Here is a 14,159-nt window from a genome sequence, read left to right on the forward strand (position 1 = left end):
TTATCATTAGCTGCGTTTCCATTGACCATGAAAATGTGCAAATTAGAATTTGAACATAAATTTGCTCAATGGAAACACGTCAATTTAAAAAAAAAAGTTTTTCGACAAAATGTTTTTGCGCTAGGATCAGGTGGTTTTTCGGCCGTATCAAAATTGGTGTTTTTCACAAAACTGCAATGGAAACACTTTTTTCGCGTCACAGGAGTCATGATCAACAACCGGCTGTTTCTACTGGTGAAAAATACGACGATGAAGATGACAGGAAGTAGAAGTAGTAGTAATATCACAAAAGTAGTAAAAGAAAGTAGTAAACTCATCGACTACAATTTCCCAAAAACACAGCATACGTAGCTGCTCCCAAGTAGGGGCTTGCCGTTGGAAAGCCTCGATAAAAGACGCTGCGCTAGTGTCGTGGTAGCAACATGCTATGTGTTTACATCCATTGCCGCCATGTTTAGAATGACTTATTGCGAGAATAAACATATTCACGTGCGACTTTAATAGCATTTCTTACTTAATGGAAACACAGCAGTTGCGAAACTGTGTTTTTCGACATTAACAGAATATCGACAAAGTTTTGTGCACATTTGCAATGGAAACACAGCTACTGATAATACTGATACAGAAGTCTCCCCATGAGACTTTGGATGGTTAGAGTCTAACAGCATCCAAGAAGTTGAATAATTTTATAGGCATTGTATGCCAACCCAGTACTTCCAATGTGTACCTAAAAAGAAAGTGAATGTGTGAAATAAATCCCAATATGTGAACTGTTTTTTAAAGGCACATGGCAAACTTTTTTTTTTTTTTGCATTTTTGCAAACAACACACTCTGGATATAGGACAATTATAAAATAGTTTTAGATTGGATTTCCTTACTTATTAAATTGCTACTTTATAGCCTTTATTTATGCAGGTAAAATACTCAGTGAGATTAAAATTATTCTTTTCAACCAAGACTTGGCCAAGAAGGCAGCAAAACATTCAACAAATGTTTCATAATCAAATTGCAGTTGTACTTAGCATGTTCAAGTAATCATATAGTAATATTAGTGTAATATCAAAATTCACCAATGTAACTTTACTTTTGGATTGTTTTATGTGTATTTTCTTTCTTGGAGTTATTTGCAGTATTTTAACGTAGACAGAAAGTTCACTGTTTTAAGAAGGGATTGCACATCAGACGAACAGCTCCTCCCACCTGTCTCACCATGGCAGTGTTGAGGACAGCGCTTCGGGGCTTACTAATGTGCGTGAAATACTATCTCTGACATGAATGTTATTGACAAACGTGGCTGGACATTTGGGGCAGTGAACTGTCAGTATATTTAATGCATATTCATTTCCTTTATCCCACTGGTCTTGCCAGAGCACTCGAGCTGTGTCATCTTGCCACACTCCAGCTACCACCCAAATGTATAGTGACACTGATTATGCAAATCTGTATCTTGTTTTCCCCCAATACCTGCATTAGGAGCTTGCTACATTATTGAAGTTGAGATGCATGCCTCTCAGAGAGGAGCCAAGTGGAAATCTGGAGAAATCTTCTACTTTTTTTTCTCACAACAGTTGTCACATTAAGGTGGAATCAGATGAGAAATACCCTTTGATGTTCAGGCATACATTATAAATCTTTGCAGGGCGTGAAAAGGATTAAAGTGTAAATAAAGCAGTGGATTTGAGCTTGTCTTGGTCACAGAGTGAAGTTTTCTCTCTGCGAGGCTTGGTAAAGTTAAATGTGCCCACGTAAGTTTTATTTTTTCACTGTGTGCGTACATTCGTGTTTGTGCTCTAACTTTTTATTGTATTATTTTTAGGGACAGGTTGCTCAAATTATAGACCTTACATTGGAGAGAAATGTAGTGTCAAACTTTGTGTTTTACTTTTAAATTTATGTAGATTTATTATTTTTATCAACCTACCTTTGAAAGGCAGCAGATAGCGGTGTTTTTGCTCATGTCTGTGCGTTCTAGAAATGGAATTTAGAATTCTTCATTGTATACACATTTACACCTGATTGCCTTTTGGTGTCTGTGTAATCCAAGATGGCTGCCACAGTTAACTGACCTTAAAAACACAAAAACTGGCTGTAAGTCAATCATTTTTACAGATACTGAGCTAAAATTAGGTGAGGCAGTTGCTGAAAGCCATTTACAACTAATAATTTGAGCATGACATCTCTTAATGTTGCAAGAGACCGTTCATGTAAGTTTGACCAAAAAAGCTACAACTCCATCTTTCCTCGACACAAGATGATTTTGGTCTTAAACTCATGCATGAGAAGTGTTAAATGATATGCATAAATTCAAGGAATGCTTGCACTTTAATTTGTGATGCCATTCACCACCATATCTTTGGCTGACAATCTTCTTTCATTTTCTTCCGTGCTGTTCCCTGCCCTCCCTGTTACCGGGCTTTATGTTTTTTCTTTGGCTTTCCTGATTGCTCAACCTTTTCACAGATTTGGCCCATATTGCCTAGGGTCAGCAATTGAATACAGTATAGCAGTGTGTGCTGATCCTCCAAATTGCCATGTGTGAAATCCATCCCACTTGCTCCTGGGGGAGTAGTCATATCACTCAAAATGAAACAGCCCCCCATATCCTCCCCTTATTCTTCCACATCACTGTTCTCTATGGCCACCTGGGACTGTGCAGTTGTGAAGCTTTACAGTGGAAGCCTATTAGACAAATCGGAGAAGAATGCAGCAGAAGTGCTGTGATACCAGGTTGTCAGTGTGCTCCACAGTCTCATATAAATATATCAGTCATGCAGGCTTGGAGGTCTCCCTGAATTATATTAGTTTCCTATTTTTGGTATAAACGCAGTGAAGGGGATTGCATTGTTCCTTATGGGACAAAATTACATCAGATTTTAAAAAGAATGCTTCGTTAGATTTATTAATAACATCTGTCATTGTGTCTCTGTCAATATGGCGAGAAAGCTTTTCGGAAGTCAGATATGATTAGAATCTATTTCCATGCAAGAAGTGGCATCCATTGGCTTACAAGCAAGTTGTGCTTCATTTGAGCATCTGCACATTACTGTATGAGTTTCAGCCTAAACACCAGTGTCACCTGTGCCTCTCCTCATCTTAGCTGTCACAATATTTCACATTTTTCTCCAATACTTTTCTACAGCCTGTCAAATCAAGGGGGGTAAAAAAAAAAGGAAAAAGGAAACAACAGAGGGAGAGGATCGACATGTTAAATTGCATTATGGCTATTATAATGGAGAGGTGTGTCCCCCTGCAGCTGGCAGAGAGGCGCATGCGCCTGTGTCTTCTAATGAGCCTAGCATTCAGGGACCTGTGTGGAAACAAAAGGCTGTGCTTGTCGACCATACCGGATCCCTTCACCCACCCTTCTTCCTGCTCCCCCAGCACTGAGCATGACAGACCAAGAGCAGAGCGCTGGTCCCTTCCTGGTGGTGTGATTAGATTGGGGCCGAAGTCTCCAGCTGGCAGGCCTGTCTGTGACTGGAGGCGGCCGTCCCCAGCGCTTGTCACTGCCTGACACCTCTGACAGGCAGGGGACAGCTTCAGCAGACAGGTTCATTAAATGGCATTTTTTACAGCTGGGCCTCTAAAAATGAGGGCTGGGCTTTGTCAAATCCCCAAGTCTACAGGGGCCCCTGCATGTTAGTTCAGACCAAAGCTTTGTTGTTATGACATTTTTTTTTCTTGATCTGGGCCGTTTGAAATAAGCTTTTTTTTCTCCTCTTTAGCCTCTCTTTTGTTGACGGAAGGCCCTTTGGCCTGCACTTTGTCACAGCAGCAAGCTGTTCACATTAGCTGGACGTCGAGAAAATGCAAGTGCTAAAATATTATATCGATAATCAATTCAGTGCTGCAAAGTTGCAAGTGTGTATGGTGACAACTCTAAACTCTACTTTTATGAATCTTTGTAAAGAAAATTATACTCCATGTGTAAGTACACGTGGTACAACTTGTGACCTGTGAACCCCAGTGACCATGAACTGGATTAAACAGGTATAGAAAGTGAATGGATGGGTGAAGGATTCAACAAATGAGAAACACCTTTAAAGGCACACCCCCTGCCGCCTTTCATGTCAGAGCTTTAGACTAAAATAATCTTGTTTTAATAAATGTTGGAGTTCTGTTTTGATCAAACTATGAAAGTGACTTTATGCATGATCTCATGTGATATTTCAGTATCCAACATGATCTGTTGTAAATGACTGCTGCTACTATTTTGTTTATGAGGTCAATTAGCAGTGGCGGCCATCTTGAATCCACTCAACTGCTAAAGTTGATCAGTTGTATCAAAAAGAAAAAAATAAGTAGTTCCTCTGGATGGTTCTTCTTTAGTGAAACGTTTCGTCTCTCCTCCAAGAGACTTCTTCAGTCTGAAGAGTTTCAGGTGAACTCAGCCTTAAGTCTCTATGAACAGTAGAGCTAATCAAGCCTATTGTTAGGTGATGGCCCTCTTTTGCATGTGACTAACCTGTTTGTCCATGTGGAGGCAGTGCTTATAAGTTCACCTGAAACTCATCAGACTGAGGAAGTCTCTTGAAGGAGAGACTAAACGTTTCACTAAAGAAGAACCCATTCAGAGGACCTACTTATTTTTTCTTTTTGATTTTTTTCTACCTGGATTACTGAGATGCATCAGGACCTTAATCACTTGTAGATATCAATACAAATATTTTTAAATTTCATTGAAATCTGGTGGTTCATGTGATATTTTGTTAACAGTTTGGACAAATGCAGACACAGTTAAGGTTTTGCCTTAAGCAGTGGGCAACAATAACAAATGGTGAAGCGGGACAATTAACAGAAACTGCTTGAAATCACCAACGATTCTGAGTCTCTAGACATCAAACAGCTTGCCAATCTACTGATGGAGTAAATTGTTGTGGCCTTTGAGTGATTGCACATCTGTGTGCCTTCAGCGCCGCACTCAGAAATCTGCTGCCAGAACATCTGGCTGCAGAGTGAAAGTAGGGTAAAAACGCTGCCCTACCTCCTAGAGAGACGCTGCTGACCCTCAGCAACCCTCCTGCTGCTCCACAGCCATCCCTCCATCTCGCTCCTCTATCTTTCTCTCTCCTCTCTGCCTGCTGCCTCCTCAGGGTTGTGCTGTCTCTATGACAACTGTTTGAGGAAGGGGGGGGGGGTGCAGAGGTGTCAAGCAGGGGCATTACTAGTAAGAAGAGCACCAGAGATGCTGCGCTGCACATCCAGCATCTCTACCTAATCCAATTTTAATTGAGCTCCAGAGATTTTGGCTGTGGCACGGAGGTCGGGCACGAGCTATTCCAGGGAGAAATTAAGGCGGCCCAGCTCGCGCTGCACTCTTCCAGCCTGTCACTATTTTAAATGAGCATTAGCATCAGACCTAACCCAGCGCACCATCTTGATTTGCTTCTTTCCCCTCCCTGCCCACTCCACCTCGGCCACACACACTCCCTGCACACACACACACACACACACACACACACACACACACACACTTACTGATGTGCTTTAAAATCTCACACCTTTACTGCCATGTTATATCTTTATTCTCTTACATACCTCTCTCTGAACTGAGTGATTATAACCCGGTGAGTTGATGACATTTCTCACGGCTCATTCTGTTGGACACAATTGTTCGGTGAGATGGAAGGAAGAGGAAAAGGTGTGTGAGGAGGATCATTCTCACCTCTCAGAACAATTGTCTTGATTTTTTTGTATGTGGACCTTTTGTCCCAGCAGTGCTGGTTACACTGATTTCTTGTCTTTGCTCTTCCCCTTTTTTTTTCTTCTTTTCTATTGATTATTTATGTCACTGACCCAGAGGGCGCTTTCTTTGACCACTTTCTTTTGTTACAGAAAAGATGAGGAGAAAAAGTGTGAAAGTGAATCTGCTGACACGTGAATGTTTTGTTGAAACATGCCTTGAGATATGTTATAATGTCTGTCTAATTCTGTGTTGTTGGTTGAAATGCATGAACAAACTAGCAGTGATAAACGGAATTTTTGATCACCCTGGTTTCACTAAGATAATTTTGTGTTGTGGTTCCTGGCAATTTCAGCCTTCAGATAAAGTTAGGATGATTTTGGTAGCCTAATGAGAAGAGAAATTCTCTCGACAGTTTGAATCACAGCTGGGATGAGTAAACTAGGACACTGTTCAGTCTCTTGGCAAATAAAAAACAACAAAGAAAAATGCTACATGTTCATTTTTTAAATAATAAAAAAACATCTGCTGAACAAACCCATTGTTTGCTTGAGATTTGTTTTACTGTTTGTGCTACTATACAGTTTGGAAAAACAGTTGACTCATATATTTCTTCAGTGCCTAGATAACAGCATGGCTGAGAATTGCTTTAATTCAGTTCTGTTCAGTTTAATTTTATGGTGCCAGTTCACAACAAAATATACCCTAAACAATAAAACAAACACATCCAGACTGAATCTAATTCAGTTCATTTGATTTTACTAAATCCAACTCAGTTGATCTTAATTATTCATTTTATAGCTCTGTCCAGTTACATTCACTTTTAAATACAGATGTGAAAAGTCCAGTTCATTCAATTTTCAATTTTTCAAAATAATTCCATTCTGTAAATGATAAAATCTAGCAAAACATATTAAGTTATCTACCTAAAGAATTAAATAACTGCAATAAATCCATAGCTTTACTTCATTTAAATAAATCCTAATAGGAGGATCTTTTCACTTTAGTTATAATAATGCAGAATCACAGTTTGATGATTCCAATTACCTTGAATAAAAAAAACAAGGACATCTTTTTTATAGTTTCATGTAACTGTCCCCAATCTCTTTGTGAATTTATTTATTGCAGCAAATAGATCACATTGACTACCGGTAGATGTTTTTTTTCCTTCATTTTCAGGTCTTGGCATACACTGAGGGTTTACATGGGAAGTGGATGTTCAGTGAAATCCGAGCTGTCTTCTCTAGACGCTACCTTCTGCAGAACACTGCAATCGAAGTCTTTATGGCCAATAGAAGTACGTAAAGCACCAACAGAAGCACTTAAGTTTTGAACATGTTTGTTTTCTCTTTTTTTTAAATATATTATGTCTCATCTTCCACTATCTGCAGCTTCTGTTATGTTCAACTTTCCTGACCAGGCCACAGTAAAGAAAGTGGTCTACTGCCTCCCTCGAGTGGGAGTGGGCACCAGCTATGGTCTTCCTCAAGCCAGGTAGGAAGGATACCAGGGGTACAAACCAGGGGAGCCTTGTTGAATATCTGTTGTATTGTGATTCACAGCTGACCACAGTAACATCCACTGTGTTGTGTTGTGTTGTGATGCATCTGTTCAGCCTTGAACAGCAGAGTTTATTTGGAGTCCCATTGCTCCATTCATCGACGTGAAAGTCCACTGACCCTGACTGAAATGACCCAATTCTCTGACAGAAGACTATACAGCAGGGCTGTGGCCAGGCCAATGGCCACAGGGAAAAAAACACTTTCCCTTTAGACTCTCACAGTGCTAACAGGCCTTTTTATTTACTGCTGCAAAACAATCACACCGAGTGGATAGAAAGCAAACCGCCCTATTTAAGGAGTCCTAATTAATACTCTGGTGACATTTAATTTACTAGAAAAAAACCTGGGCAACATTAAATAACTGTTTTTTTATTTGTTTGTAGCAAAAAGTTTTTGTACTCTGACCTAAAACTGACCTGGTACACAAGCTTGATTAGTAACCACTGAATTATTTTTTATGATGTCAATTGTTAAATGGGGAATATTGATTCCAATACATTATTTTATTTATGTATTTATTGCTTTAAAATATTTAGTATGTCTTAGATTAATCTGACTCTATGGGCCAAGAAATAAAATTTTAATCTTGTATGAATTACACAGAATTTGTCTTAAAGCAGCTGAATAATTTGTTAATTATTTCTTAACACGTTTGCTTTAAACGTAAGATTTATTTGATTGGAAACATTCCCAACATACTTTCCATGCATTACATGTGCATTACTAAAAAACAACTGCAACTAATTGATTTTAAGCTAATATGTGTTTATGGAAACTTGCAAATCTTTCGAATTTGTTAACATTCATGAAATATTTGGCGAAGACAAAGCTTCAAATCACTAGCATAGCACTAGCCTATATGACACCCGCACATATGCAAAGCACCAATGCACCAAAACTCAGAAGTCATCAGAATAGATTTGTTGTTTTGAATGGGGGTCCGGAAGTTGTAGGGGGCGCACACTGATGGATAGTCCTTCATCAGAGTTACAATAAAAAAAAGTCTGAAGCTCCTATGTTGACTAGTTTTTGAGTTATAAGCATTTTTGTATGTCCAGACAACCCCAATTTAGATGAAGTCCCTTCCTCAAATATGGGATCTATAATATTGGCTGGTGCAGTGTAGGTCAGGCACATCCACTACATTTTTACCAAATTTCATGTTGATCGGTGCAACCGTTTCTGTCCTACAGTTGAAATCTTGTAAAAAAAAAATAAAAGAGAATTAAATATACAGTACAAAAACAATATGACCACTGCTTCACGTGTGGCGGTCATAATAAATAAACCGTAAGAAAACAATATGACTCCTGCTTTTTTACATGAAAAACAAACCAGTTAACATAAAGTTCTGTGAATCTAAGTTTTTGTTTGTCTTTCTAAATGTTTTATCAGACGTATCTCACTGGCAACTCCACGACAACTTTTCAAATCTTCCAACATGACCCAACGCTGGCAAAGAAGAGAAATCTCCAACTTTGAGTACCTCATGTTTCTCAACACCATAGCAGGTAGGAATTTAAGGCTCTGCCATTTTCTGATTTTAAAATGAAAGCTTGTGTTTGAAATTTGGAAGTAGCTGAAGGTATGGAAATAATGCCTCTGTTTTTTTTTTGTTTGTTTGTTTGTTTGTTTGTTTTGCCGCCATCAGTTAAATTGATTGATTTTGATTTGTTTTTCTTTCTCATTCTTGTAAATTTACAGTCTGCGAAAGTTTAAATCTATTACTTCTGTGTGTCGTCTCACAGTTAGTCACATGACTTTTGCTTTAGCTACCAGGATCAATAAACTTTATGTGTCAGTGGTGCTGAAAACACACTCTAAGTGGGCTCAGGTTTGTCATATTTGTTTATGAATCCATGGTAGCTTTAGGCGCTGCTCAACATGGTAAGCCTCACAGTTCATGAGAGTGTGCCGTTTGAAGCAAAAAGCAGGCACAGTAGAGTTTGCCAGATAATTAGTGCCTGGCTCTGTGAAAGTGTACAAAGTGTCTGCAGAGTTGAAAGGTTCTGTTGTCGACTCTCTGATCTGAACTGCAACTAACAGGGAAGGCAAGAACGACTCCACGCTACTCTGCACAGCGAGGTGTCATCCTCTCTATCGCTGCATATTCATGCATATTTATATTTAGCTCGTGCTCAATTTCGATACATTATTGTCAGCTAATTAGATGTAAGGCAGACAGAAAAACAAGCCCAAACTTCATTAAAAATCCTCGGTAATGACCTGAGCTGCCAGGGATGTCAGAATAGTGTGAGAGGGAGACAGGCGGGGGTGGGGGTGGGTGGCTGAAGTGCTGGGAAGAGGCGAGAAAGGAAGTCGTTGTCTAATTAAACACTATTCCACAGTTATTAACATCCTGCCACCCGAACTCCAGTCTCAGCACCACTAGGTCTAACCAGACCAATGCCAAACACATCCTCAGCCCAGTTTTATTTTTTATATGTGTACCATTAACCTTGATAATTATGCTCTCCAGCTAGCCCAGACCCTTCTCGCTGCTATACAGAAGCCTTTTCAGCGATTAAATCTGCTTTGACTGCCTAGTTGCATTAAGGTATTTATGACAATCTGCTGCATAAAAGCACGTCTTTCTTGGATCAAACAAAAATGTATTATTGGTGATCATTAAAAACTTTATAAATTACAAGTCTCCATACAAAACAGCAGGAAAACCTTCCAAATTTAGACGTTTACATGTGTCATAGTTGATCCAAAACATATGACAGAACCTTATTAGTGATAAACTGCCCAAACTAAAGCCCAGACCCCAAGCGTTTTAAAGCAGCAAGGGCTCATTTTGATGGAGAACAAAACAAAAGGCTCCTAATGAGAAGCTTTGGAAAGTCTTGAAGGACTTTTCATCAAGAATACTTGAAGAGATGGGAAAAATGCCTAAAAAGATTCAGGCTGTGTTGAAACAAAAAGGTAATCATAGCCAATTCTGACTGAAGCTTGTTTGAAGTAAAAAAAAACAACATATGTTATTAGTAGTAGACGTTTTATTCAATCTGTCTAAAGCAGCTTTATTTTATCCATAAATTGCATCTGCAGTCTCACTTGTGTATTTGGGGTTATCTTAAACATTTTATACTCATAAGTTTTTCCATACCATTTTAGCATGTTTTTACAGATTTCTAAACAAAGATAAAGCTTGCAACTAGCAAATTCATGGTTCAACTAAAATTACATCAAAAACATTATTTCTCATGAATCTATATTGCCGCAACCCCATTCAGTCGTGTTGGAGACAGGCATGTCTGCAAGCACATGTCAGGGGACACACAGAAAACATTCTCACATTCTCTGCTGTAAGTGTATATGTTCTCTGGGCAGACTCTTTATGGAAGTATTGAAGGAAGTCTTTCTTATTGGTAAGTTCAGAGATCGGGGCTTATTGGAATGTTGCATGCCGATTCCCCCCCAAAGTAACCAAAGCTCCAAAGTGCCCTGCCCTGCTCTTCTGTCAACCCCTTGGTCTCCCTCCAGCCCTTCATCACAGATTTCTGTCTGCTCTCTGTTCCCAGGGAGAACATATAATGACCTGAACCAGTACCCAGTCTTTCCCTGGGTCCTCACCAACTATGACTCTGAGGAGCTGGACCTGACCTTGCCAGGGAACTTTAGAGATCTTTCAAAGGTACTGGGGCCTCTTGGTTGTGTAACACAATACAATATTATGTAGAGGAAAGGGGAAGCTTGGGCAAGTGGATTTAATGTAAGTACCTTTAGTTATTTATAGGCAGAAATTGTGGAGACATACACTATATTTACATTTATATGCAACTCATAGCATTTTGAGTCTTCTAAGCACAGATACTGATAATCTTAACCTGATTTTATCATCATGCCATCACATGATTCAATAAGCATTTTGTGTGTTGGCTTCTGTGACATACATGATTTGTTTGCCAGCAATAAAATTTGCATCAGATAGTTCACTGGCATTGAAATAAGGTAAGACACTTTTATGATTGAAGCATACGTTTGAGTTCTTTGCTTATAACTAATTTCCCAATTTTCCAGTTGAATGATAACATTTTTACAAACCACTTCCAGTGTTATTCATAATGTTGTGTTTGCTCAAGGCTTACTGGACTTTAAAATGAAATGTGTTTTTACACTTTTTCACAACCCTGCATGTGCATTAAAAAGCCTCTGACAATTTATGTGATCCGTCCTTTTTTCCCAGAAATATGGATGTCTTGATTGTACAAAATCTGGATAAAAATATAAGCATTTTATTTTGGCACCATCGTACCATTTACAAGTTTCAGCAAGATTCATTCAGCCACTTAGATGTATTTATTTGAGTAAAAGCTAGGTCACATTTTTAATAACTCTGCCAATCAAGGTTTTTTTTTTTTTTTGTCCTCTTATGCTATTATTACAAGGAAGTGTATAAACTATTTAAACTAATACTTAAGGTAAAAATTGTTTCAGACCTTTTAGTTTTGAAATACTACCATATAACTTTTACAGAGTTGCTGAACTGTTAATAATCAGTCAAAGCATGTTAAAGATGTTCTGAATTTGACAAATTACAAGAATTCAGACATTGTGTTTCTAATACCCTGCAGCACTGATGGGTAAAGTTCAGCAGTTTATTTTGCCCTGTTTTTTGACTGGAAGGGGGAAAGGCAGCAGATCACTCTACCAAAAACCATAGGCTGGTTTACTGGTTTACCGCCCCCTCTTTTCTGCTTCTGTCTCTTGCTCCCGCACACTGCTGCTCACTGACCTGAAAACGGTCACATTCCTGTCTGAGCTCTCTCACTCATTTGATCGTTGCCTCATTCTCTCTTGTTCCACTTAAAGCACCAGCAATCTGACTAAGAAGCCCGCTTTATCCAACATTTCAGCAGCTTGTATAAATTTTCAGCTTTTCAAGTCATGTTTTCCTGATGGGTATTGGGTTTTGTAATGGGGAATGTAGGTGCACTTCAAAATGAGAGCAATTAGAAGACTGGAAAAGGGAAGCAAAGTTAGCATTTGAAAATATTCCAGAGCACTTCCTATTTTGCAAACCGAACATCATGGACTATTCGCTCAGCTGTGTGTCTATTTCAACAATTATCATCCTTACCTGCAAGGTGTCCAGGTGGACGGAGAAAGCTGCTGGGTGTTTGTGTTGATGCACGTGTGGGTTGAAGGTGGTTCATTGGAGCCGAGCCACTTTCAACCCAGCTGCCCCGGGGAGACAGTTATGTATTGTAATGTATTCCAGTGACATCCTCCCATGCTGTTTACAGGCCTGAGCTGCCTTCATTAGCATGGGTTCACAGCCCATGTCTCCTGACAGTTGTCCATGGAACCCCAGGGCTTATTCTTCCAGAAGTTCACTGATAGTAAAGCAGGGAGAGACAGAGACCTCTGCACACCCCCTTTTTTTGCTTGCTCTGCCCTTTTGTTCAATTATGGATCAGTGTTGGTACTAAAGTCTCTGGAGATTTGTTTATTGTATAGCAGGGCTGACTGGTTTCCTTACATGGAAGACCTGTGCAGGAAGGTGAGCTCTGTCTTAACCAAAACTATGTATCACCTGTTACCCTGCCTTTAAACTACTTTTTAACAATATAAATGCACACGTACATTTGTGTTTATTTGTTGACATTTATAAACAGTCAAAAACATGCTTCAATTTTCTGTTCTGTTCAGAAACGTGTGTATGTCAGATGAGTTGCCACCATCACTCTCACGTTTGTAGAACAAAGTTTTGAAACTGAGTTCAACAATTAGTTGCTGCCCTCTGGGGCTTTAAGGATTTAAAGGGAGTGATCACGCACACAAACTCACCTGTCAATCAAAGAAGTCTGTTCAATAAAACAGGCATAATTTCATTTTTGTATATAATTTAAATTGAGATGTTTTTAAAATATTATAAAACATTATAAAATATGAAAGCCCTCACAGAGGCCCTTTTTAATTTAATTTTAATAAACTCTCAAGTGAACATTTGTTTTCCTAAAGCCGACTGCTGGTTGGTAATACCTTTTTAATATTTGCTCTCATCTTTTTAGTACATGTTTGCCATATTTTTGAATAATCTTAAATTAGCAGTGCTGTATCAGTGAATTACAGAATTGTGATGTTAAACTGTCGTATCAACATTACTGGTTACATTGTTGTTATAGCAAAGGTTTAGACTGAAGCCTCTGTAACAGATCTGGTTTATTCTGAAATCTTATACCATCATTACACAAAGCTCTCTTTCCCACAGATTAGTCATACCAGAGATCCACTTCTCGGTTATTTTTGATTGGCACTTGACGGACAGCATTGTTAAAACTGCTTGAAGGTCTAAAATGCCAAAAAAGTGTCCTCCCACACCTGTACACACCTACAATTATCTGCTGGTTGGACATCCACTCAGGTGTAAATTGTGTTACTGAACAGTGCGTAATTTAGCCTCGAGTCCAGACCTCTGCATATTTGGATGTCAGATGCGTTTATGCAATGAAGTGTTTCGTTAAGTTCTAATGATTATTTCTTGGTGGAGTGACAGGTCTGTGGTGGATGGAGAGAAGCTTCCTCATAGTTGTTAAATGATGCGTTGGAAATCCATTTAATTGCAGAATAAAACGAAAGGAGATGACTGAACATGGTGCTTTGATTAGTTTACTATTCTTGTGTTATATACTAAAAACGCAATGTGCCATAATTCAAACTGTTATGTTTAAACATATACTACAAATTCCACATTTAAATGTTAAATGAGATATGATATATATTTTTTTGCATCTACTGTCTAGTGTCTGTTCTGTAAAACACAACAACGCAGAAATAACTTGGCCGTAACAAAACACCTTTCCTACACTTTTTTATAAATGAGCTTTTTTTATTCTCACTTTCACTCCAGTCAGGTTGTTTGGGAGCACATCTGCTTTATCTTGAGTTGGAGCATTGTGATTGC

At 38.8% G+C, this 14,159-nt stretch overlaps 1 protein-coding gene across 1 annotated transcript in view; it reads left to right on the forward strand.

Moving 5' to 3' along the window:
- nbeab (neurobeachin b) overlaps window positions 1–14,159 on the forward strand; it is a gene marked incomplete in the record, with an annotated part of 177,610 nt that overhangs the window by 137,592 nt on the left and 25,859 nt on the right. Inside the window, 4 exon segments of the mRNA XM_014014153.1 lie at window positions 6,864–6,981; window positions 7,076–7,178; window positions 8,642–8,757; window positions 10,774–10,886. Of these exon segments, the coding sequence (XP_013869607.1) occupies window positions 6,864–6,981; window positions 7,076–7,178; window positions 8,642–8,757; window positions 10,774–10,886 (450 nt within the window).

The sequence above is a fragment of the Austrofundulus limnaeus genome, unplaced genomic scaffold, assembly GCF_001266775.1.
Source record: "Austrofundulus limnaeus strain Quisiro unplaced genomic scaffold, Austrofundulus_limnaeus-1.0 Scaffold110, whole genome shotgun sequence".
In the NCBI taxonomy this organism is placed as follows: Eukaryota; Metazoa; Chordata; class Actinopteri; order Cyprinodontiformes; family Rivulidae; genus Austrofundulus; species Austrofundulus limnaeus.